This window comes from Onychomys torridus, chromosome 9, assembly GCF_903995425.1.
Source record: "Onychomys torridus chromosome 9, mOncTor1.1, whole genome shotgun sequence".
Lineage (NCBI taxonomy): Eukaryota > Metazoa > Chordata > Mammalia > Rodentia > Cricetidae > Onychomys > Onychomys torridus.
This window is the reverse complement of record NC_050451.1, coordinates 35,614,053-35,640,804: the sequence shown is the minus strand read 5'-3', so window position 1 is coordinate 35,640,804 and position 26,752 is coordinate 35,614,053. Positions and strand designations below refer to the sequence as shown.

The 26,752-nt window shown below is 40.8% G+C and overlaps 2 protein-coding genes across 4 annotated transcripts in view; one reads left to right on the top strand and one right to left on the bottom strand.

Annotated features, from left to right (window-relative positions):
* The first annotated feature begins 8,585 nt into the window (after positions 1–8,585).
* On the top strand, positions 8,586–22,845 carry Gnpnat1 (glucosamine-phosphate N-acetyltransferase 1). Of its 3 annotated transcripts, none has more exons than XM_036198905.1 (6): positions 8,586–8,828; positions 13,736–13,903; positions 15,302–15,364; positions 17,131–17,258; positions 18,523–18,584; positions 20,496–22,845. In XM_036198905.1, the coding sequence occupies exons 2-6, from the start codon at positions 13,750–13,752 to the stop codon at positions 20,641–20,643; spliced, it is 555 nt and encodes a 184-aa protein (XP_036054798.1). In that variant the 5' UTR covers positions 8,586–8,828; positions 13,736–13,749; the 3' UTR covers positions 20,644–22,845. The 3 variants fall into 3 exon arrangements, with proteins under 3 accessions (XP_036054798.1, XP_036054796.1, XP_036054797.1); XM_036198903.1 differs by having other exon boundaries at positions 8,586–8,833; XM_036198904.1 differs by having other exon boundaries at positions 8,586–8,838.
* Positions 22,339–26,752, bottom strand: part of Styx (serine/threonine/tyrosine interacting protein) — a 36,608-nt gene continuing 32,194 nt past the window's right edge. The window contains exon 11 of the mRNA XM_036198902.1: positions 22,339–25,653. Within this exon, the coding sequence (XP_036054795.1) occupies positions 25,580–25,653 (74 nt within the window). The 3' untranslated portion in view covers positions 22,339–25,579. The remainder of the gene's footprint in view (positions 25,654–26,752) is intronic.

Genomic DNA, 26,752 nt, shown 5'->3' with positions numbered 1-26,752 from the left:
CAATTAAGAAATACAGATTAACAATTAGTCTTCTCTGACAGTCAAACTTATAGTCATGTTAAGTTTTCTAGGTACACATAGATAGAATTCAGTTAGGTAGGTAATCTTCAAATACTTCAAAGACCTTCAGAATATGGCATTTAAAATGTTTTTAAAAATTTAGACTTTTTGGACAATGAGACATGTCTGCTCCTGGCAGTACTGATTTACTTCAGAGAGGAGGATGGGCACCGAAGACACTCTATATGGTGTTTATCTTCTTCTTGGCAAAAATAGCCATTTGGGCAAGAAACTGTTCTTGCCTGAACAACTTGATCGACTAGACATGCAGGACCCATAGAAAGGTGACCACTGAACTTTGCTTGACAAAATGGTCCTTCAGGTTCCTGCTTCGCAGAGGAAACTGCCAGACATTCTACAAGACACAGAGAAAAATGGCTGGGAGACTCTAGGTCTGTGTGCTGAAGACAGATGCCCCAACTTTACAAAGGAACTTTGGATAACTGTCCAGGCTGCCAGCTGTCTCTGTCTACTCTCACAAGACTCTTGAAAGTTGCTTGCATCTGTCTCCTGTTTCCCAGGTAATATTATATCATTCTGAGGTCTTTGATATAATTGAAGACTAGACAGTTATAATTTTCCTTAGTTATGATAAAAGATAAGTTAGATATGAAATCTTAGACTCACAAATATAAGATAGATAGGATATCTTCTTTAATTTTGCCAAATACAAATAGACTAGACATTATAAATAGACTAGATATTGTAACTGTAATTCTTGCTTGATAATTGTTTTATGTAATTTTACTGTGTAAAAGTTAAAACTTTCCTTTTTGAAAAAAAAAAAAGGTGGGGGGGAAGTGCTGTGGATATCAATCTGTATAAATAAAATGCTGATTGGCCAGTAGCCAGGCAAGAAGTATAAGCAGGACAAGCAGAGAAGAGAATTCTGGGAACAGAAAGGCTGAGTCAAGGAGACACTGCCAGTCGCTGCCATGACAAGCAGCATGTAAAGATAATGGTAAGCCACAAGCCATGTGGCAACTTATAGATTAATAGAAATGGGTTAATTTTGGGGCTGGAGGGATGGCTCAGAGGTTAAGAGCACTGACTGCTCTTCCAGAGGTCCTGAGTTCAATTCCCAGCAACCACATGGTGGCTCACAACCATCTGTAATGAGATCTGGTGCCCTCTTCTAAATAAATAAATCTTTGAAAAAGAAAGAAAGAAAGAAAGAAAGAAAGAAAGAAAGAAAGAAAGAAAGAAAGAAAGAAAGAAAGAAAGAAAAAGAAGTGGGTTAGTTTAAGATAGAAGAACTAGATAGCAAGAAGCCTGCCACAGCCATACAGTTTGTAAGCAATATAAGTCAGTGTGTGTTTACTCGGTTGAGTCTGAGCAGGACTGGCGGGTGAGAGATTTGTCCTGACTGTGGGCCAGGCAGGACTGAAGAAAACTTCAGCTACAAATATGTGACTAAGAAAAGTTTCTGAGCTGGAAGTGGTGGTGTATGCCTTTAGTCCCAGCATTTGGCAGTCAGATCTCCATGAGTTCAAGGCCATCTTGGTCTGCAAAGCAAGTTCCAGGACAGCCAGGACTCTGTTACACAGAGAAACCCTTCCCCGAAAAACCAAAAACCAAAAACAATCAACAAAAAGAGAATACACCTTTTATACTCTTGCACATAGGATTAAAAGGGAGGAAAAGTGCATGTGATCTGGGGTGTAGCTTGAGATCAGGGGTTGAAGAACCTAGCATTGACCTTGACAATAGGCACCAGCCATACATTTATGGAGGGCCACAAGCTCCTCTTGCCAGAGATAAGGAGAATGACCGCTTTATCAAGCAGGGACTTTGCTCAAGCCCCCTAGGGAATGGAGACCTTTATCTAAATGCCTGACCTGGGAAAAGGACTTCTGTAACATGAATTACTAAATGGTCTTATTAATAAAAAAAAAATCTGGAACCAGATATTGGGGTGAAAGCCAAAAGATCGGAGGAATAGAACAAACTAGCCACAAGTTCTTACCACTGGGAAATTCTTAGCCCAAGAGAGCTACTTCCTGTATATTCACACCTATATTATTTGCACATGCACAGCTGGGGCGGGGAGCTTGCATCTTACATCTTCGGGGGGCGCTGGCGACTACATACACGAGGTGTGGTCACAGAGTCTGCGCCTTAAACCGGATGCAGACCTCACACTCTCTCTGCTCTGCTCCACTCTCCCCAACCCCGCCATCTTTCTCTCTCTCCAGGCCTGGCTCTCCTCTCTCCCTTCCCCACCTTTCCCTCCTAATAAAGCTCTGAAAACTAACACTGGGTTCTGTTGTGACCGTGACCTTTCCACACGGTAACCAGCACCGTTTATCATACTTTCATATATAGCCTTCTGTGCCCTGCCATCTTACTTCCTCTCTCCACCAGCTACATCCTTCCTCTTTCCTCTCTGCTCTATGGCTTCCTGTCTCATCCATACCCCTATGGTTAACTGGGATTATTAGATAGTATTATTAAAGTATTATTATATAGTATTAAAGGCATGTGCTACCACTGTCTGACTTCTATGTTTAATACAGTGCGTGGTTTTTTTCTCTGATCCCCATGCAAGCTTTATTTGTTAGAGCACAAATAAAATATCACCACATTTCCCCCCCCTTTTTTGTCTAAAGTGGGGTGGGGGGAGTTATAACTAATATAAGAAACACTATATACAATAAGTACAATAACTATATACAATATATACAGGCAATAAATACATCAACAATGTTTGGTCCATTTGCATTTGACAAATTCAGTGAAAATACTCCATTATCTATCCTTTCTTGGTGAGTCCAAAATGTATCTAATTCACTTTCTATCCTAATTTGTATTACCAACCAAAAACTATCTTTTGATGTCTTTCAAACTTATATACTTTCTTTTTGGTTTTTCGAGACAGGGTTTCTCTGTAGCTTTGAAGCCTGTCCTGAACTAGCTCTGTAGACCAGGCTGGCCTTGAACTCACTGAGCTCCACCTGCCTCTGCCTCCTGAGTGCTGGGACTACAGGCGTGCACCACCACCGTCCAGCTCAAACTTATATACTTTACATCTCTTCAGTGAATTTCTTTTCTGAATTTGTTAACAAGAAAAACTTTTAACCTTCAACTCTCTCAAAGACCCAAGAAGGAAATAATATTACCTAGTTAAACAGGAAGTGCAAACAAGCGACTTCCAAGAAATGCAAAGAACAACAGAAGCAGCTGGCTGCCTGGACAGTCACTCAATTTTTCTCTGCAACATTGGGGCATCCATTTTTGACCTAGAGGCCTAGCAAATCCGACAGACTCGTCTGTGAAGCGGGGTTTTCTAAAGAGCTTTCCTACCTTGTCTTGGGGATCAGCAGTCCTTTCTTTTGTGTCCTGCTTGTCCATTTTGGACAGCATACTGTTAGCAGTAGAGGTGAGGGCATTTTCTTGCCCAGGGGCTAACTTTTGCTACAAAGAAAGTAAACTCCATAAGGAGTTTCTTCAATGTCCATCATCTTCTCTGAAGTGGATTGGTACTTCCAGGAGCCGACATTGTCATAAAAAAAAAAAGTTATTAAAACATCCTAAATGCCATATTCTTCAAATCTCTGAAGTGTTCGAAGATGATCTGTCTAAAATATATCTCTGCCTAATATGACTAAAAATTTGATTGTAATGACTAACTACTTTCATTTCCTTACATCCTAATTAATTGGTAATAATTACTTTTAAGGACTAGCAAATTTCATTACATTGTTAAATGAACTGTATAGGTACAATACCTTGAACAAGATTACAAACATATGTACATATGTATATGTACAATATACAAAAATCCAATCCATTATAAAATATTTAAAATTAGTAGTTGCCTTTTAAAAGTAGAGTCAATAATCTACCTTTTTATCTTCTCATTTCCATATTCGCTTTTTTCTTTTCAGAGTAGATTCAATAATCTACCCCACCCATTACTTCTATATCTGGGGAACAGACACTATACTACAATGTCTTTTAATAAGTTTTCTGTATCTCAATATGTAGGTTTCTCCACCGACACAGTAAGCCAGATCAAGCCAAATTGAAAAAGTAAAAGAATAGGCTTATTTTGAGCAAAGCAACTCTTGGATGAGCTCTCCAGTCCCAAAGGTCAAGGCAGGAGAAGAGGAAGGAAAAGTCATATGCTCAAACTAAAGCAGGGAGCTTAAATACCCTGTAGGTGAGGGGGTGGCAACATGTCCTCCATTAACTGGTTTTGTGGGTTCTTGGGTGGCTGGCAACTTCAGAGGAGGAGCTGCCACAGCCACCAAGAATGTGGAGCTGGGCTTTTGGGGCTTTTCCTTTGTTGGAGATTTTCTGAGAGGATGGGGTTTGGAGAGAGAGAGGTAGGGCTTTCTGGATAAAGCAGGAATGAGCTGGAAATTTCCAGCCAAACATCCTGAACTTTTTTGGTATATGGTCACCAGTTCAAATCTGGTTACTTCCTGTTGGCATGGGACAAAATGGGGAAGGGAGTCAGGAGTTGGTAGGCTTGCACTCAGCGGGAGACACAGGTGAAGAAGCATCTGGTTAACTGCTATCCTGGAGACCTCAGGTACACCATTATAGGTACCTCCATTACCTGGAGATACCAGGTACAACAGTTTTCTGTATGACTTAGTTTACCAAACTAGCTACAACTTTACAATGTTAGTAAAAGCAAGGAGGTTAGACATACATTGGTCTTTGTTAGCTTGACTAGACCTTAGGTGGAGAGACCCTTTGCCAGACTGTTTAGGTCACCCTCTTGCTGAATTATAAGACAGGAATACCTCAGTCTCTGGTGTTCAGCTCTAATCCTAAGTTTTTATTTCAAGAATGAAGACAGAGCACAACCATAATTTATGGAAAGCAAAACCAAGTTTCAACAGTATAAACAATTCAGTGTCTCTAAAATCAATATCAAGTAGATTACTCTTATGTTACAAAATCTGGCTGCCAGCAAGACACATCCCTTTACATGAATGCATGGAGGTACAGCTTTATTACCTCATTAAACTACCTTTGTTTTAAATCCTATCTTTTATAAACTTTATTTTCAGGACAGGACAGGAATTATCATGTGGGAATTCATCCTAATCCAAAATGTCCTGGAGACCTGTTGTCTCCTTGGTAGGCCCATTCCATGTGGTCACCTTTAATCAAGATGGCGGTGAAGTCACACAGCATCTCTCTTCTCCAAACTCAGTCAAAATGGTGACTGCCCATGTGGCTGTACTTAATTAAGGTGGTAGCAAACCCACTGTCTCCAGAAATAGATTCCTGGGGGTTGGAGAGTTGCTTTGCTCAAAATAAACCTGTTCCTTCACTTTTTCAATTCAGCTTGATCTGGCTTACTGTGTCAGCTGAGAAACCTACATGGCAAGGCACAGAAAACCTATTACCTTGGTGCCGAAACCCAGGAGGAATTGAGTATTCTCTGCCAGCCCCGCCTATCCTTTCTCCTCCCTTGCTATTAGCTGTTCAGTTCTTTAGTAGACCAATCAGGTGTTTTAGACAGGCAGAGTAACACAGTTTCATAGAGTTAGACAAATGCAGCATGAAAGAATGCAACACATCTTTGCGTTATGAAATAAATATTCCACAGCATAAACAAAGTAACACAACTTAAACTAATATTCTACAACACACCATCATCTGGCTTATTATTTTTTATTAAACCATAACATCTATTGCCTCCTAATAGAAAATAACATTTGAAGTGTTTCATTTCTGATCTATTCACAATCTAACAAAGTCTATGAAGGAAACCTTAACAAATGTTCTCTATATTACTCCAGTACTATGACACTTGACATGGAGAGGGCTCAGCAAGCAGTCAGCAGGTAAATGACTGTTTTGGCATTGGGAAGGTGTCCATGCTATAGTTTATGTTTGGGGAAAAAGGAGAAAGCTTGGCAAACGGTTGCCATGTATGTGTCATCCTGAGTGAGAGAGGAGGGAGAGGATTGTAAAAGGCACTGCCAGGGCTCGCAAATATTCCATTTGAGCATTAGCGAGCACTTCGGGGCAAAGCTATCCTTTCTAATTATGGCTAGTCAACTGTGAGTGGAATCTCAGCTATGGGTTAGGTTAGTAAAAGTCTACCCGTGATTTTTCTAGTCTCTTTTTATTAAAGACATCATGTATTTGTGAGTCTTCTTATGAGTGAATGGCACCTGCCATGAGCCTGGGCCCCTACAGGATTGCACAGATAAATTACTCAGCTATTCTGTTAAGACATGCAGTTAACAAAGACAAAGTTCTGTTACACTGGAATTTGGGTAGATGTTCATTGTTTCACCCTACTGCAGTTTATTCTTTCCACACACAAATACATGTACACAAACTAGCATTTCAAGCACATAGTATGGGCCAGGAGATATGTTGAACATTTCACATGTATTATTAAACCCTTACAAGTGACAGATGAGGTGCCAGATTCACCCCACTTATGAATTAAGTTGTTCAGGGCTACAAGTGTAGGCACACTTTTCTGTCCTGCCAGCCTGCTCCCAAATAACCACACACAGACTTATTAATAATTACAAGTGCTTGGCCAATAGCTTAGGCTTGTTACTAACTAGCTCTTTCAACTTAAATTCACCCATATTTTTAATCTATGCGCTATCATGTGGCAGCATTTTTGTTTGTTTGTTTGTTTGTTTGTTTGTTTTTAGCACAGAATATTCATCTGCTTCCTCTGGTCCAGCTGCAATTGCGCTCTCCTTTCTAGCATTCCCTCAGTCTGGCTCTCCAGCCTAACCTCTTTCTGCCTAGCTATTGGCCAGTTGGCTCTTTATTAAACCAATGAGAGCAAAACATCAGTATAGTGTATGAAAGGATTATTTCACAGCATGTAAGTTAAATGGAAACAAGATAAAGGAAACTCAAGAAATCTGAAGAAATATCTACAAAGCTGTTAATATAATCCTAACTCTGCAGGTGAGTGACAGGGACAGATGACTTCTTATCCTACATTTCTTTAATGTTTCAAAGTTTTGAATAAGCAATAAAAAACTCTTAAATATTTTAATGAGTTCAGAGATGGAAGTCAAGTGGTCTTTCAGTATATTCTAGACATTTCCTCCTCATCTCGTGTGTGTGTGTGTGTGTGTGTGTGTGTGTGTGTGTGTGTGAGAGAGAGAGAGAGAGAGAGAGACAGAGACAGAGACAGAGAGAGACAGAGAGAGACAGAAAGACAGAGAGAGACAGAGAGGCAGGCAGACAGAGACAGAGAGAGAGACACTGGGTCTCTCTACATATCTCTGGCTGTCCTGGAACTTACTAAATAGACCAGGCTAGCCTCAAACTCACAGAGATCTATCTGCCTCTGCTACTCTAGTGCTGGAATTAAAGGCCTGCACCACCATACCAGGTTTTGGTGGGTTTTTTTTTGTTGTTGTTGTTGTTGTTGTTGTTTTTTAAAGACAGGGCACAGGTAGCCCAGGTCTATCTTCACAAACAATAACAACAACAAAACACCCTTAAATTTAAATCTCAACATAAGAGAAAATACAATTGTGGTTGATAATCTGTCGTGCTCTTTGAACCTATGCCTTGAGAATAAATACTTTATAATTTTAACAAAAGTTACCAGTTGCGTGGCTTTGTAAAATACTTAGGGTTTCCAGATCTCTGCTTCCTCACTTGTCACATGGTACTGAGGAAAAACACTTCGGAGGTGGGAGCCCACAGAAGTGTCGTCTTTCTTCTCATAATCAGGATTTCTCAGCTTTCCCAGTCCTGACATTACAGGCCAAGCACTCTGGCGGCTGCACACAGTAAAATGGTCACTATAGCGGCCTGGCCCCCCGCAACCCCCTTCACTGTCCGGAGAACCCAGGGCATCTTCTTTCCTAGAGTGAGCTGAATGCTCCTGATGTGATGATGCTGCAGTGAAGACAGAGCCCACCATGCTCACCCTGAAAAATATGAGGAAGCCAGGCATGGTGGCACACACAGCATTTGGGAGGCAGAGGAGGCCAAGGAGGGCCAGTACAGCCTGGTCTATATATAGTAAGTTCTAAGACCCTGTCCAAAAAAAAAAAAAAAAAAAAAAAAAAGCGGGGGAGAAAGAAATAAAAGAACAGTCTCGACAGGGTTGGATGAGTGGTCCCAACTCAAGTTTCTAGAAGACAAGAGCTATGTCTCAGACATTTGGCAACCTAAGTCCTGATTAATGGACTACCTGTGAGGGGAGAGGGCAGAGAAGACCAATTGGGCAGGAGCCTTGGGGCTCTGATCATCAAAGGAACCCACAGTGGTCATCGCAACACGCTATTATATTCTGACGAATTTATTTTCAGATAAGGAGGTGAGGGTGACGGTGGCACAAGGCCGCATCTAGCCAAGGACACGCCTGGAAGGTAAACTGGCACCACAAGCTTTGTCCAGGTCCTTGTGCCACACACAGCACGGAATCGCCTAGGAGGCCCCTGAACCCCGCCCCGCCTCGCCCCGGAGCCCCGCCCCGCTCCATAGTACTCGGTTGCCTCCCGGAGCCCCGCCCCCTACCCGGAGCCCCGCCCCTTACCCCGGAGCCCCGCCCCTTGTCCCCGGAGCCCGGGAGCCCCGGAGCCCCGGAGTGGTGTGCGTGGCTCGGCCTCCGCGTGCGCAGCCCGTGCGTGGGGGCGGGCCGGAGCGGAGGCGTTGGTCCCGCCACGTTTGGCCCGGCCATTCCGGCTGCGGCGCCAGGCGGGGGCGGGATACAAAAGGGGGTGGTGCTGGCGCTGCAGCCGGATCCGGATGCGGCGCTGGGACCGGCGTGGAGACTGACGCGCCTGGAGGGGAGCGTGGATCGCTTGGTGCGGTGAGGTGACCTGGAGCTGGGACAGGAGGAAGGGCGGGCTTGGGACCGCCTTGAGGCTGCAGACCCGGGAGGCCGGGACGCCCCTGCCCAGGAGCCTGGCTCCTAAGCATGATGGCCCGCGGTCCCGCCGGGCAGGGTCCTGGGGGGCCTAGAGACCGGAGTGTCCGTGGCGTGGGACTTGGGGACTCTGCCGCCTTCGCTCTGAAAGGGCGCTAACCCTGGCTTCCCTTTTACCAGTCCAGCGGTCAGAGCGGCTGAAGACTGCTCCAGCTCTAAAGAACCCCTGCGCAGACTGCATGAAGCCTGGGGTGGGGGACCTGGGACTTGTACCCCAGAAACACTGTGTGATTTCTATTGTGAGCAGGAACTAACGTTTATGTAAGGCAAACACAAAATTTGTTAAAGTAAAAGTACATGGGGATTGGTTTTGTTGGGATAATCAGTCCTTAATTAATCCAAGAATGAGTCTCAGGAAATTGAGGTATTTTAAGGCAGCATTCGTGTGGTAGAAGTACATACCATGATGCAAAGATTGTCATCTGTTGAGTTTTCTGCTGTAGAGAAAAACGAGACGACCCTCATCACTCATTGGACGTTTAGGCTGGTCTTGGGAACTCTGTGCTTCAACTACCCAACTAGATTGGAGGAGATATAAAGATGGTGTAGATCATAATACACTATCGGGAAATACTTCATGCATTGAAGACAGTTGAAAGCTATCCATCTACCGGTCACCCATCACAGAGAGTTTGATATGGCTGTAGACCATGTTTAGAAATTTGTCAATCTTGGTTCAATGTTCACTACTTGTTGCTCCGTTTTGTCTTCCTAGAAGCAGCTGCTTCCCATTTGTATCCAATCTCATTCAGAGGCTGGAGAGCCAAACTTGAAATGGTCTCTAAAATGTATTCAGTTGGGGAAAAAAAGAACCCCTCGGCACTATTATAAATATAGTTTGTTGTGTGACACTTGTGTTGTCACTAATGGCAATGTGGCACTCTTCCTTGTGCCTCCCTGAAATATCACTAAATGACACCTTACGTCATTCATTATTCATTGACTAGAGACTTACCAGACTAGCGCCAAGGCGGTACTCATGCCTTGTAAATGATCACTTACTTAGCAGTTACACACAACAGGTTGGGGGAACAGTGCTTTGAATTAGAGCTTACATTTTGTATATTTCTATTCATATAACCAAACTTTAGTTAGCTGGTGATGAATCTTTAAATGCTAAAGAGTGAAGGTTTTATGTAGCCAGGGCTAGCCTTAAATTTGCCCCACCCAGTTCCCGGGTGTAGGGTGGATGTGGGGATATCTTAAAACCAACTTTAAAAAGAAATTTCCATGTTTGCTCCGGTTTCTATAGTTCATTTTCCTGGGTGGTGTTTGAGGCAGGTGTGACTGTGGTGGCCCTGCTGGCCTTGAACTCCCAGTGTCCATGCTCCAGCCTCCCTAGTACTGGATCACAGGTGTCTGCCAACTCATCTGAACTTTTATTAGATTGTAATGAGACATGACCTCTGTCAGTATCATAAATCATATCTTTATGACTAGGAAGATAGGCTTCTTCCTCTTTGAGGTTTTCTAAATCCTGTTTTAAAAGGAGTTTGACTGTTCCTAGTTTAACTGGACCAATGGATGTCCTCATCTATTTAGTGATGGTTGCTAGAAACAGATTTAAGGTTGCTTCAGGGGTCTGGGATGGCGGGACACCCCTGTACTCTCAACGTGGTCAACGTGGGGAACATGGAGACAGAATCAGGAGTGGGAGGTAGGCTGGGGAGGTGGCTGAGAGGGTAAATCCTTTGCAATGCAAGACTGAGGACCAGAATCCTTTGGCTGATTGCCAGAACCCATGTAAAGAAGTAGGGTGGGCTGGGAATTGCAGCACCAGGAGACAGAGAAATCCTTTGAGGAAACTGGCTATTTACACCAACCTAAAAAGTGAGTCCAGGGTTTAGGGAGAGAACTGGTTTCAGTATATAAAGTGGAGAGTGATGAAGGACACCTGATGTCAACCATGGGCCTCCACACTCACAGGCATACATGTGCACATGTACCCAACACACATGCAAACATGCCTACGCATGTGCACACATACAGCAAAGAGTGGGAAGGCAACCTAAGCTACAAGATGAATCCCTCTTCCTAAAAAGTGATGATCGTGTCGTTAGTTCTTTCCTTTATCATTTATGTGGCTTCCTTGTAGATAATGTGCTTCCTCACCCACTGACTTTGGATGTGGGTGACTCCAAATTACCATGCCAATCAAGAGTGGCCTTTTCTGCTTGCTCCTTGAGCAAGCAGACCTTTGCCAGGAGGGTGGCTTATCTAAAATGGCCTTTTCAGCATGGGTGGTAACTGGCTTAGCAAAGGATAGAGGGAGGCAGGGAGAACTGCAGAGTGGGGGCCATGGGGGAAGGGCCACGGGAGAACTGCAGAGTGGGGGCCACGGGGGAAGGGCCACGGGAGAACTGCAGAGTGGGGGCCACGGGGGAAGGGCCACGGGAGAACTGCAGAGTGGGGGCCACGGGGGAAGGGCCACGGGAGAACTGCAGAGTGGGGGCCATGGGGGAAGGGCCACGGGAGAACTGCAGAGTGGGGGCCACGGGGGAAGGGCCACGGGAGAACTGCAGAGTGGGGCCACAGGGAAGGGACACTGCATGCATTGTCCCCCTAAGAATCTCCATGTGTTAGTTACCTGGGAGCTGCAGGTTTCTCTTGGGGATGGTACAGAGCTTCAGTTAGGCAGTTTAGTGAGAGTATAGCTTTATCTGGGAGCCTTCAAGACATTTCTTTTGGGAATCAATTATTGATAACCCTTTGGGGATCTGGTGTCTATCACCTCTTGCCTTCCCTTTCCCAACATTGTCCCCTTCTGGGCACTACCAGGGTTTTACTATTTGAAGAGCATTCAGGTGAACCAAGATGTAGCTGCCTCTGCATTGTAAACACCTTATTAAAAACAACATGATAGTTATTTCTTGTGCCTGGACAATGGGTTCTTATTTCTATCCAGAATACTTTTTTTTTTTTTTTTTTTTGGTTTTTCGAGACAGGGTTTCTCTATAGCTGTGGAGTCTGTCCTGGACTAGCTCTGTACACCAGGCTGGCCTCGAACTCACAGAGATCCACCTTCCTCTGCCTCCTGAGTGCTGGGATTACAGGCATGTGCCACCACCACCCGGCTTTATTACACTTTTAATTAGTTTGAAATTTTCATCTCCAAAACAGAGATTCCAAGCCCTGGTCTAACTCTTGTACAACAATGGTGTGCAGGATTGAACTATCTAGCCTAGTAGTTAAAGAGGTGACATCCTTCTGCCTCGGTGATGTAACAAGGTAACGAGCAGAATCAAATGAAGAGCGAGCTCCCTGTTAGACATGTTAGCAAGCATTAAACCGAGTAACCTGCACACAGGCCCTGTAAAGGCATCTGTTGCCTTGTTATTCCTTTTGACCCAGGGAGCCTTGAGCAAGCTCCTGTCCACTTCCTGATCTGTTCATTTCATCCTGGGGATAAATCAGGATACATCTTTTATTGTTGTTGAAAATTAACAAATATAAAGTATTCACCAAATTAATATTACATGTTTTTATGATTATCCACAGAATAGAACCATCTAGTTAAAGAAATGTACAGGAAACTGAAACTATTAACTAGTTAAAATTATTATGGTTTCATAAACTTTTTTTGAGACAGGGTTTCATATCACATTGGTCATATGTGTGTTTTGAGACAGCAATCCACAACATACCCAGACTGGCCTAAAACACTTCTTCATTCTTGCCTGAAATTTCTGGGATTACAAGCATGCACCACTGTGTCTGATCCACAGCATCAAACACACACACACACACACACACACACACACACACACACACACACACACACACTGGCTATTCTTAAACTGTTTAGAAGCAGCTAACATAGGCTTCTTAGACAACCTGTCATGAAAACAAAATGCAGACACTCAGTATCTGTCATGGCTAAGACAAATACTACTGTGACAGCAGAGAATAATGAAGTCATTTGAATAACTGCCCAGGTATCTTGTTCGTGGTTCACATAACAGAAACAAGTCACATTCACATACTCCAGTGGGTCTTTTGCAGGGATACCACATGATTTCTGACCCTAGTAATAAAATGCAGGGTTGGAATTGTGCAAACATGAGCCCACAAGATGTCAGTGTCACACTAGAGCACTGGTTCTCAACCTTTCTAATGCTGCCATGTTTTAACACAGTTCTTCACGCTGTGGTCACCCTGGCCACAAAATTACTTTTGTTCCTATCTCATAACAGTCATTTTGTTCCTGTGTGAATCGTGATGTAAGTCTCTGGAATACAGCATGAGCTGGTATGTGGCCCCTTTGGAAGGGTCACATGGCACCCTCACAGGGGTTGTGACCCACAGGTTGAGAACCACTGCACTAGTGACACCACAGGGATAAAATGTCTCCAGTGACCTGGAAAATGGAGTTTTAAAGTTTTCTTCTTGGAGCCTGGAGAGATGGCTCAGAGGTTAAGAACACCGACTACTCTTCCAGAGGTCCTGAGTTCAATTCCCAGCACCCTCATGGTGGCTCATAACCAACCATCTGTATAAGATCTGGCACCCTCTTCTGTGTACATAATAAATAAATACATCTTAAAAAAAACAAAGTTTTCTTCTTGTTCAACATCTTATTCACCCATTATTTTTACCCTTAGTTTCAACCCCTTTTTCATCTGATAGTAAAATTGTTTTTTCTACATGTTTACAGTTGTAGTCTAGGTAGCTAAGTAAAATAGTTCATATAATGTTATAGACTCCATTTATATGAAATTACCTTCCTCATCCAGCACACGTTTTCTTTACTAATAAAGCCTTTTAACGTTTGAAATTTTATTGTAGACTTTACTGGAAAGATGAAACCTGATGAAACCCCTATGTTTGACCCAAGTCTGCTCACAGAAGTGGACTGGAGTCAGAATACAGCTACATTTTCTCCAGCCATTTCTCCAATGAATCCTGGAGAAGGCTTGGTTTTGAGGCCTCTTTGTACTGGCGACTTAAATAAAGGTATGGGCCCAACTTTGGTTTGCAAACCTGACTAGAAATCCATGCCTTCTTCCTAAGCATGATGCTAACTTAGAAGAGTACTTGATTTTGTACTTGAAATGCCTGGAGCACTCAGATGTAATAGGTATGTATCATGGAGGCACAATACTCCTATAATGTATTTAACTAAATATAGGGCTGGAGAGATGGCTCAGAGGGTGAGAGCACTGACTCCTCTTCCAGAGGTCCTGAGTTCAATTCCCAGCAACCACATGGTGGCTCACAACCATCTGTAGTGGGATCTGATCCCTCTTCTGACATAAATGCATGCATGCAGATAGGTCACTCATATACATAATAAATAAATCTTTAAAAAAAGTAACTAAATTCAGTGGACTCCTTCCAAAAGGATGCCTCAGAAACAAAACTGAAGTTATACTGTCTAAACACATGGAAAAGAGTTTTCTCCAAGAAGGTAGATATGCAGATATAACATTCATGGACAAATTAAAGGGGTTTATCTACTCCAATGTAATTCTTTAATATCTAAATTAACCAAAATAATTTTCTGAAATTTTGGTAATGAAAAATCAACATTTTACCTGTTTTCCTCTTCGTAGGTGTCTGAAGAAAGTGACTGGTTAGAATTACTGCATGTGGAAATTAAGACTGAAGGTCCTAGATTTACTTTTAGCCGTATCATTAGTCTGTTGTTGTTGTTGTTTGGTTGGTTTTTAAAGACAGGGTCAATTTAGCCCTGGCTATCCTGGAACTCTCTATATAGACCAGACTGGTCTTGAACTCAGAGATCCGCCTGCCTCTGCCTCCCGGGTGCTGGGATTACAGGCATGGACCACTCACTATGCCTCAGCTGCATTAACATTAGTAAAATTAGGAATTTAGAAAGTTGTCTCAACAGTGTTATATTAGTTACACTGTAGCTTACAGATGATATTTGGTAGAGGTGAGATATTGCACTTCAGATGTTAAGGAAAATGCAGTATCCATTATCTAAAACTTTAATAGCGATGAACAATGTGCATGCTGGTCCTGTAATTAATGACACTAAGGTCTGCACTACTCTGAAATCTTATGCAGGCAAATACTGTTGAGGACTGTCATTTGCTTTCTGATTATAAAAATAGGTTGCAGTTTAAATTTTTTAAATAATGCAATAGGTACTTGTATGAAAATGTGCTTCTGTAATACAGTACTATGTGTAATGAATGCACGCTGCAGACTCTATTGGAAATGTGCATGTTTAATCAACAAACATTTGATTGAAGATTATAAATGGAAACATGATTATGGAGTTTTGAAAAAGTAATTTCCTTTAACCTACCCAGTGAACATTTTACTTCTTTCCATATTTTAATCTTTCTTTTGCTTTTCTCTTGACTTGAAATGTTTTCAAACTAGGTTTTGTTAAGTTACTGGGTCAGTTGACAGAGACTGGCGTCGTCAGCCCTGAGCAGTTCATGAGTAAGTACCATGGAGTACCTTGTCTGTATGGTTAGAACTCTGTTCAGTACCCATTTATTCAAAGAGCTGAAAGTTATTAACTAGCAGTCCTCATTTATAGAATCCAAATGTTTGAACAATACCTTGATAGTTACTGGTGGACCACTTTAGGGTTATTTTCCTTCTATTGTGGTTAACTCCTTCCGTGTGGTTATGTGAAGCACAGAAATTTCATTACCAAATTAAAAAAAACAACAACAACATAAAAAACCTTCAGTGTTTATGTTCTGGCGGCTGGAGAGATGGCTCAGTGGTAAGAGCACTGACTACTATTCCAGAGGACCTGGGTTCAACTCCCAGTACCTGTAGACAGCTAACAACTGTCTCTAACTCCAATATCTGACACCCTCACACAGACACACATGCAGGCAAAATACCAAATGCAAATAACTACAAAAAAAAAAAAAAGAATATGTTTCTATTCTTTTTGTTCTTCACTGTTTAAAGGAATGTTGTTGTTATATTGGATTGAGGGTTGGCAGGTATCTTAGACTTAGTCTAACAATCCCCTTCCTGCTTTGAGACATGAGAAAATGGGTTCCCAGAGAGAAGCATTCCCAAGATCACAGCTACTCACTGGCAGGGACGGCAGGAACCTTCTTTCTTTCTCTTCTTCCTTTACCACAGCCTGTCCCCATTTCCTACCGATGCACTTCCTTTAGTAGGTAACTTCTCCAACCAGGCTGAGCGAAGATTGACGTCTACATTTCTGTTTGGTTTTTTCATTGAACTTTTTTTTTCCTACTTCAGACCTATATAGAGTGAGACTTTGAAACTAAACAGCACCTGAGAACTACATAACTTGGCTTTTAAACTCCTGGGGTTTGCATACATATCAGATTAGATGAAGATTATAGTTTTTCCAGCAATATTAAGTGCTAAACATTATTTGCAGGAACACAGCTTTGCTTTTATTTGTTGTATAAATTTGGAAGAACTGCTTAAGTGGGGATATATCTGTGTTATCTTTGTAAGGTGCTTTCAAAGCAAACAAAATTCCTCTTTCTAAAAGAACAAATATGTAATCCTGAAACATTGCAAAAACAAACGGAAAACTGTTTTGTCAAAATATTTTGAACCAAGACTATGAATCGTGGATATAAAAGGCTCTTGTAAAAACCTGCAGCTATGAGCTTTGAGTATCTTTGAGTGTTAAGTTTTAAATAAATGTAAATTAAATTGGCAGATATTGACATTTATTTAGTCACAGAAATGGCAACATGTACAATTTATCTGTAATACAGTGTTGTTCATCTAAAAGACCCAAGTCTTACTTTGCTAGTAGATTTTATGTGTGTGTTTCTGGGTACAGAGGCAAGCCCTCCCTCTGGGTTATATCTCCATGATATAACAACAGATGACTTGAAATGTGTGGACCATTCAGTGCTAATTGTTGGTATTTTAAATAACATAGTAGTTTTACAAGTTTAAACTAGCCTGGTGTAGTGGCACATACTTTTAATCCCAGAGGTTGGGAGGCAAAGACAGGCGGATCTCTTTGAGTTTGAGACCAGTCTGGTCTACACATTGAATTTTAAAATAGCCAGTTGGACATAGTGACACCCTGTCTCAATAAACAAATATCTTATGCACAATTTACTTCACTTGCTTTGTCTTTTAACTATGGCAAAATAGCTTTAATATTTAAAGATGAAGTCAGACAAGCCTGGAGCTTTTCTTGACTGTCCACCATCTAACACTTTTTTGATATTTTGATATTTCCACAGACACTTTTGAGCACATGAAGAAGTCTGGGGATTACTATGTTACAGTTGTGGAAGATGTGGCCCTAGGACAAATTGTTGCCACAGCAACTCTGATCATAGAACATAAATTTATCCATTCATGTGCTAAGGTATGTGCTCACATTAATGCCTACGAGTAAAGTGCACAGATGATTTCTAATGAAACCAACTTAGAAGCTTCATTAGAAAAATCAGTTTTCCCACAATTTTCCTTGCTGGAATTCTTCAGCAGAAGACACTTTCCTGAAGTTTTGGTGAGTTACAAACCCAATGAAAATCAGATAGATGAGCTAGTGAGATGACTCAAGTGGTAAAGGTATGTGCCGAGTCTAACCACCCAAGTTCCATCCCTGGGACCCACATGGTGGAGAGAGAGAACTCTTACAAGGTGTAGTCTGACCTCCACAGATGCCCCAAGCCATTCACATACATGGTCTCTGAATGTAGAAAAAAAAGGAGCATTTAGAAATGTACTCTGGCCAGGTGGGGCACGCCTCTAGTCCCAGCACTCGGGAGGCAGAGGCAGGTGGATCTCTGAGTTCAAGGCCAGCCTGGTCTACAGAGTGAGTTCCAGGACAGCCCCAGCTACACAGAGAAACCTTGTCACCCAAAACCATAAAAAGACAGAGACAGAGACAGAGAGAGATCTGTAGGTTATGTGGTTTGGTTTCTGCACCTGAAATTAGTAAATTGTTAGTAAGCAATGTTGGATTTACTATGTTTATGACAAGATTTCATTATGGTGATTGAGATTGGAGCTTTAAACAATAGAATGGAGGTTGGGGATATAGCTAAAAATGATTGAGGCACAGCTGACTTTCTGTAGATGTAACCGGCTTGTTAAATAAGAAACAGAACCAATTGCAGAGTTAAAAACCACGAGGTCAGAGCAAGAGCGGAAAACCTTACCCTTCACTGCTTCTGCTGTTCTTCCTCTCCACAAGAGAGCTACCTCTCTGTGTCCCGTCTGTTTTATAGATTTTCTGTTCTGTTTTCTTATTGGTTGTAAACCCCCACATGACCTCCTCATCACTGCCTGTTTGTACAGACCTCCAGGTCTTCTATGGTTGGTATTGAGATTAAAGGCGTGTGTCTGCCATGCTGGCTATGTCCTTGAACACACAGAGATCTACCTAGCTCTGCCTCTCAAGTGCTGAGATTAAAGGCATGCACTACCGCCCAGCTTCTGCTCTGGCTTGCTCTGACCTCAAGCTAACTTTATTAACATACAAATAAAATCACATTTCAATACAAATAAAATATCACTATAACTTTCCTGTTTTCTCCATGATAAAGACTATAATAATAACTGGCACTTGTTGGCGTAGTGATAAACAGGCTGAACGCCCTCCTGTTCACTGTGATTATTTGTAGAGGGGGAGAGTAGAAGAAGTCGTCGTTAGTCACGAGTGCAGAGGGAAGCAGCTTGGCAAACTGTGAGTAAGCCCCGGGACCCTGGCACACAGGACCCCGTTTGGTCTCTTGGCAAGAAACTTATTTCATAAGGTTTTCCTGGTTGTTATTTCTGACCTTTGTTTTCTGAACTTATTCTCACTCTCTATCTTAGACTGAATTTAATGAAAAATTAAATATAGTGTTACTAGTTTTTACCCCCATCCCATGAGTTTGAGAATTGAAAACATTCCATCTACCAGAGTAGCAAGTAATCAAACTGTTTTACCACTGAGTTATGTCACTAGTAGACCCCAGTTCTACACCATTTTGTAGACAGGGTTTATCTATGTAGTCCTGGTTGTCCTGGAACTCACTCTGTAGACCAGGCTGAGCTTGAACTCAAAGAGATCTGCCTTCCTCTGCTTCTCGACTGTGGGGATTAACGGTGTGTACCACCATGCATGGCTCTTTTCTCTTTTTGACAAGGGTCTCATTAAGTTGAGTATGGCTATGAACTTGTGATCCTCCTGCCTCAGCCTCTGGAGTAGTGGAGAATAGGCCTGGCTTATGTAAAGTAACCTCTTTTAACATTTAATGACAAGATCTTTCTAAATGCACACACAACAGGAAAAAACCCCTTAGCACCTTTGGTGTATTTAATATCTTATAGCAGTTAGATCATTATTTTTGGTTTTGGTTTTTCAGAATAGGGTTTCTCTATAGCCCTGGCTGTCCTGGAATTCACGGTGTAGACAAGTCTGGCTTGATCAGATATCCACCTGTTTCTTCCTCCTGAGTGCTTATATTAAAGGCATGCACCATCATGGCCCACCTTAGATTATGTATTTATGCAGGATTCTTATTCCTTGGGTTTTCTAAGATGGTTTCTGAATAATATGTCCACATATTCTTTAGACTAATTGAGTTTATCTGACCCACAATTTCAAAAAGATGATTAATGGAGCTTGGCATGGTGCATATCTCTAATCCCAGCTCCTAAGAAGTAGATTATCTGTAGATTAACCTGGTCTACATGGCCAGTTCCAGGACAGCCAAGGCTATATAATGAGACTATTTCAGGACTGTAGCTCTTACTTACTCATATTATGTGAACATGGCAAGTGTTTAGGTAGAATACATTTAGAACAAGGGCACCCTACCTGCAACCTTATAGTGTTCCATAAGGAATTCAGGACCTTCTGCAAGTTAGGCAAACCTGATCACTGAGCTACATCCCCACCCCCTGGCACAAACATACTTTGGGGTTTGTCTTTTGACATAAGCTCTGGTGTTGCTATAGTAGAGGACAGCCTTCAATTCCAGACCCTGTTGTCTTCACCTCTTAGGTGCTGTTACAGGTGTGACACCACAGCCAGTTAGAGGCCTGTCATCAAAATAATTCGGGCTATCGTTCTCAAAATTTGATAGTCTCTAGTGTTGGGTGTTCCAGGAAAGGCGCAAAGCCACACAGAGAAACCCTGTCTCAAAAAACAAAACAAAACAAAACAAAAAAAAGATCACCTGGAAACGGAGACACCATTGGTAGCTATGGAGGTACTAGGACTTGAACCGTCTTCTGGAAAATCATCTCTCTGGCCCCTCATACATAAAAAAATGTTCAGAGGCTGGAGAGATGGGCGAGAGGGTGACCACACTTGCAGTGATTCCCAGAGCCCATCTAAAAGAGAGCTGCACAACGGCCCCCACCCTGATGCACTGTAGCCCTCCTCCCATACAGAGGTGTAGGCTGAGTTAGGTAATAGGCTGGGGACTGTGTCTGAAACAAAATAGAAATGCTTCAGTATTTTAAATGCTTATCAACTCCATCACTTGATACTTACAGGAGTACTTAATAAATACTAGTTTTATTTGTATATAACACTAATCCGTAGCATCATCAAGGCCCATTTTGGTTCATACTGTCTCCCACACTTCCCTTTTCAAAATTTCAGATTATTATCAACTCTCACTTTGCTAAGCAAGAAGCTGAACTGTTACAAGATCACCCTTGAATGTCTACCACAAAACGTCGGCTTCTACAAAAAGTTTGGCTATACAGTATCTGAAGAAAACTACATGTGTCTGAGAAACCAAAAGTAAAGACCACCATCAAGATGATGCTCCAAGGCTTTCCTATTCATTTTTGTTGCTTCGATCCAGGGAGCTCCATGCCTGCTAGACTGAAAACCACTGTAGTGTGCAATGTAGTAGTGACAAGAGCCTGCCCGTGGCTGCTGGGACTTGCTCTGAGTTAAGAGTACAAATGATCATAAAGGGGATGATTTTTAACCAAAGGAATATATTTTCAACTTGAATCTTTTCTTGCATTGTATTTTTCTAAAGTTTATCTTCATTTCCTGGTAGTCAAGAGTATGGGTAGTAAAGAGTTATGTCTGCTCTGTGCTGCTCGTTTTTAAATATATGTATATATATTGAATAAGGCTGTTTCTTATCACATAAAATTATTTTTGTCTCGTACATCTAAACAGACTTAAGGGTGCACTGTTTCTGACATTACAGGGAATCAGATAAACCTGTTGTTGTTACCAGATACCTGTTTGCACATGTATTGTTGAACCTAGTACCCCACACAACTTGGACAGTCTTTTAAAGAAACAAGAGAAATGAAAATCGTGACAAGGTACAACAGTTTAACTATTTTACTAACTATTTGTAGAGTTCTGTGCAGACACTGCCCACCTAGCTGTCTGCCTGTCACAGGACGTTAGAATCATCCAAGGACAGATCTTGAGACCCAGGGTTCTTTTCTTCAGTGAGTGAGGAGCTCTCAGTGGGGGTACTTTTACCCTGGTTTATCATGGCCATCTGAAGCCTTTGAGCCACAAAAATATGTATGGTACTGCCTTTGTGACATCCTTAAAATAACAGTAGCTTCTCTATTTAATGTGATTATAATGGTACTGTTATTCTGATCACTGTCCTGTTTTATTTATTTTAATGAATTTTTAAAGTAGAAGAATTAGATACTTTATTAACAATGGTTCTAATCTTTTGCATTCCATGATATCTCATTAAACTTGTTTATATGAATAGTTTCTCATGTTAGAATCTTGTCTTGTGTTTTCTTGTTTGTTGAGACAGGGTAATCTGTAACCCAACCTGGCTAGCAGGAACTCACCATGTAGTAGAAGACAGAACCTCGAACTCCCAAGCATGTTCCAAGAGCTGGTATTACAGGCATGCACCATCATGATCGGCTTGAGTCACTGAGGTTAAGACATGGCTCATAACAGCCCAGTTAGTTTTTATGTATTTTTGGGATTACTTCAATTGGATTTGGATTTCCCTCTAATCATTATGGTGATTTACCAAAATAGAAATACTTTTGCTACAGGCTTTATCTCTGACAGTGAACTAAGTGACCTGTCACTAATGAAAATAACAGCTTTGTCTTAAGAAATCCTGTAACCTTGACAGGGCTTTATGAAGTTTTACCCATGTCAAATAAGCCTCCCCAAAAAGTGAAAATTGAGTACCTTACTCTATTGCTTACCATTAAACTCTGGGGTAAAACCATCTATGTTAGTATTGCAATAATCCCATGGAGTCTTTGAGATATTCTCTTAAACCCCCTTTACAGAAACAGTTGTATTATGTCACCAACTGAAAACAGTTTCAATATTAAATGTTCACTCACCCTTCTTAATATGTGGAAGTAAAGCTGGGTTACTTTTACCCAGAAGGCAAAGAAGTTTTGGGGCATAAGGAGTATGAATGAGCTTCTCAATCATCTATTAAGGTACAATGGCACAACAGTTTTAATACAACCACCAGTCTTCACAAAATAATTTTAATACTTTGTGCCCAGGCTAGCAGCATCTTGCATCTGTGACATTCCTATACATACAGAAGCATTTCATCTGAGTACAAATGTTAAAAGCAGAGTAACATAAGCCATTGCCTATACAGAGGTAAAGAGACACTGTATGTTATTTTTCTTGAATCACTTTTTGCTGCATAGTAAATTGCAATTACATGTCAGTATCATGTTACTGATTGAGAAAACACTTTGAACTGTGAGGTATGGCAGCTCCCTGTGAGAGAGAGCTTAACATGTAAACCTGAATATTTTGAGTGATTTTTGTTTTCTTTAGCTGCCATGAATGGGAAAGACAAAGAATATCCAGCACTCAAGACTCTAGAAACTTATTTTCCTAATTAAAAAAATAAATAAAATCCTTGAGTAAGTCTCAGCTATTTCCTATCATTTCCTTATTGGAGTGTTGTTGAATGGACAAAGATAACGAATACTGAAGTGAAGTGATGCTTTCGGCTCATGGATTAAACTGGTTAAAAAAAAAATCCGTCAGGTAACTGCTCATTTACTTTACATCAAATTGAGATCCTAATATATACATCTCAACTCCATAATTCAAGATTGCACTTAAATACTTCTAATTAGTTTGAATTGCCATAGTAATTAAACAATTAGGAACCTATGTTTTCTTAAAAAGGACATGCTTTGCATTTTCTGACATTACTTCTAGACTCAGATTAAGCACAACCCCATACCCCTGCAAATGAATATTCTGCTCTACTAGTGGCTGAAGTTCATAGCAAAGCTATCACACTTGAACATTCCTACCAGAGTTGGTACCAGTCAACATCTAATAGACAAAAAATTAACAGATACCAGTTAAACTAAGAGAAGACCCACCCCCACTCCAACATTTTCAGTATCTATCTCAAATTTTCAAAACGAGAAGTAATGAAGTTCCCTATGTTTTGACAAAAATTTACTTTTAATTCTGAACCCAGATTACATATTTAGTGTTGAAACTGGGTAGACATTCATTATTCAATTCTAGAGAAGAAGACATGATTGGTTAAGTTGATCATAGTTGGCTGTTATAAAACATCACTGGAAACTGGAAACAGAACCTAAGAAAGCTACTTAGTAAACACAGTGGAAGAAAACAAACTTGCAGGCTGCTTATAAAAGAACGAACCTCACTGTTCATATCAACTGTGCTCAACATGACGGCAGTCCCTAGTGTCTGAGACTATCTCCAGTATATCGTGCTGGATAGGCACTTTATGTGAAAACACAAAAATGACTGGTTAGAAAAATGGAAAATTACCAGCTACAAATGACTATCAATAGCCTACTCTGTAATTTTGGCCAGACTCCTAAAGAGGAGTATGTATTTTAATGAAACTTAAGAATATTTCAAATGTCTCATCTTAAAAAGTCATTTTATATGGAGATACTTTAAGCACAATTTCTGTTCAATGAGTCATAGATTATGAGTTGACTGCAAGAGAGATCTTTTGTTGACCTGTCCAGTGATGGTGTGTATACAGAAGTTTTGAATGCCGAATGTAATCTTGACTCCACTAGCCCAGCTTACCAGTGACACAATAGAATTGTGGATCACAATGCTGGTTTTAGGGTGGAAAGGTAGGAGATGGGATGCAAACTCCGAAGAGGAATTAACTAGTTAACAGTAACTCTGGTTTATATTCAGGCTCCCACTGTGCAGGACAGAACCTTCTCTGTACTGTTACAATAACTAAGTCTGCACAGTGCCTCAACAGTACCCTGGAAATGGACAGCTCTCCTTCCCAACAAGAAAGCACCTCAAGAGGGGACTGAGAAATGTCAACTATAAAGGAGCTGTGTTTGTGCTACCCTAAAGTCATCAGATATAAAAAGTTAAAAACACTTCTCTCTTCTGCACATCACACTTAAAATAGCAAAATGGGTTTTGTAGAACAACTTTTATACACATAGATAAAAACATGGAAAACTAAAGAACCATAAAGTTACTTTGCTAATGCAAATTATGGGGTAAATTTGAACAAATTTAAGAACAAGTCAAAACAGTAATTTACAATACCCTGAAGCCATCCACAAACTGCTTTATCCAACGAATCTTCTCAGCGAAGCTGTCAGCTGAACAACCTCACAGAAGCATGACAATGTGAAACAAAGAAGTATAAATGTCTCCTTCCAAATCATTGACTTTCTTCAAGGTTCACAGATTCAGTTTAATTTATGGTTTAAAAACAGATTACAGAAAATGTTAATAGCTTTTCACTGCTCTAGATACTAATTTAGAGGTCATGAGGATTTAATTGTTGATTCAAGGCACTTTTCTTTTGGGGCTTTCATATTGAAGAAACAGTGCTATACTGGTACTGGTTTGGTTTCTTAAGAATCTACTTCGAACGAACCATTTTGGACAAAGGTAAAAGGGTTAGGCAACTCTGAAAAGACCGACTCAACATTTGGCTTAAACAAACAACAAAAAGAAAAAATGGATATGGAAATAGAACACTACCCTTATATTTGAGTATCTGGTTTTGGAAAGTAAGACCTCTTTCTTTGATCATTACAACTTTTTTTTCTTGTTTAGAATAAGGAAGGCAAGTGGAAAGGAAGTATTCATTGGATTAGTAAAGTAGTTGTCGAAAGTCATGATTTAAAAATAAAGGGCTAAGAAATTTCAAAAAATGGTAATTATTCAGTTACTGAATTATATTAAAAAATGTGAAAGTTCTACATTTTGTTAATGTTTCTGTAAGAGGCTCCATCAGAAAATTGAACTGTAAAATTACTTTAAATGTAATATATACAACACAAAATGAGTTTTTAGGAAACATTAGGAAATTTGTTATAAATTATCCAAAATTTATAAACAAGTCCCCCTAACTTGCATTTTGCTTAAAGTAATAACTTTATATCATACAAATAAATTTCAAGTATGAAAAGTGCATTATTGCAATAATACCTCTTTGCAACTTCAAAATTCTTGGTTTACAATAAAACCATAAAGTGGTTTTTTTGTTTTGTTTTGTTTGTTTTGTTTTAAAAGTAAACCCATCACCCAAAAGCGCCATCTACTGTGGAAGTCCAACATCTTAAAGTGTTGCTCAACAAGTTGCAGATAAACATGTCTGGAAGCAACGTATAATTGAAAAGAAACTCTCTGTGTTTTCCCACTTTACAATTGTCACTAGGATTCTCTCCTTTCCAGATAGAACTTCACAGCTGTGTCACAGTCCTCAGAGGTCAGCCATTCTGTGCTGCAGCCACTTGCATGTTTCCAAGATCCTCCTCTTCTTCGTGTGTTCTCTTCAGACTACCTAATGGTTACCGCATGATATAAGATAAAGGGAGAACTTACGTGAGTTCATGTGAAGACTACAGGCAGCAGAAACCTGTTCTCTCTAAGTGACACTGTACAAGCATGACAAAGATTTCACGCTTGAATGTACAGCAAACTTTAGTCAATTCTTTATGTTGCATCATGAAGGAAAGTTACATTGGCAACTTAATGTCCTAGGTGTTGCACATAGTAAACATCAGTTTTAAAACAGGATGAAAAGTAGAACTTTTCAAGGTTCAGTGTTACATTAAATCTGCTTATCACCAACATAACATATCATAGGACACCACATCTAGTAGGTGAGTTTGTGTTCGTATGATTTTTAGATATAATTTTCTGTCCACACAGTTGCTGTTATGAAGGAAAGCAGTTGAAGACATTTTTCTGCTAAAGCTGTGGCTTTCTCATCCAGACTGATGGGTTAGGAGCAAGGAAAGTATATAGCAGATTAAGAGATCTGATTGATTTCCTACACCAGAGACCACTATACAGAAACATCCCACAAAGAAAGAAAATTATCTCTAAATGCCTGCACTTACATTCAGAAAGGGGTCTCATGGAGGGAAACAGGCAGTCGGCTGTGCTCTGTGACTAACAACAGCATGTCTGTAGATTTAGAGTTGTGCTAAATCATAACAATTCAGACTTCAAATTCTAACCAAGTGATTGCTTCACTAGAAGATTGATAAAGATGTAAATATAGCATCAACAGAGTCAAAGTGGAAAGACACTCCTAAAGCTAAATACAGGTGATAGGAGTTTCAGGCGCAGTGATGCACTTCTCCAGGACTCCCTGACTAGGGGTTGGAGAAGAGTGCACTAACCCTGCCTCATTTGAGGAGATGGCATCTAAGCTATGTGTAAGAACGGAGAAGATGAATCTTACACACATAGAAAACCACTGCAGGAGACCGTCCATTTAGTTTTTTGTAGGGTAGACACAAAGAGGAGCAATGAAACACAAACTGAAAAGCCAGAAGGGCTTTTTCTACATATGGTAACCTTTGCTACCTGTGGCTCTGCATGAGAACCCTTACATCTCCCAGTCTACGCTTCTTTGAGAACAGTCAATGAAG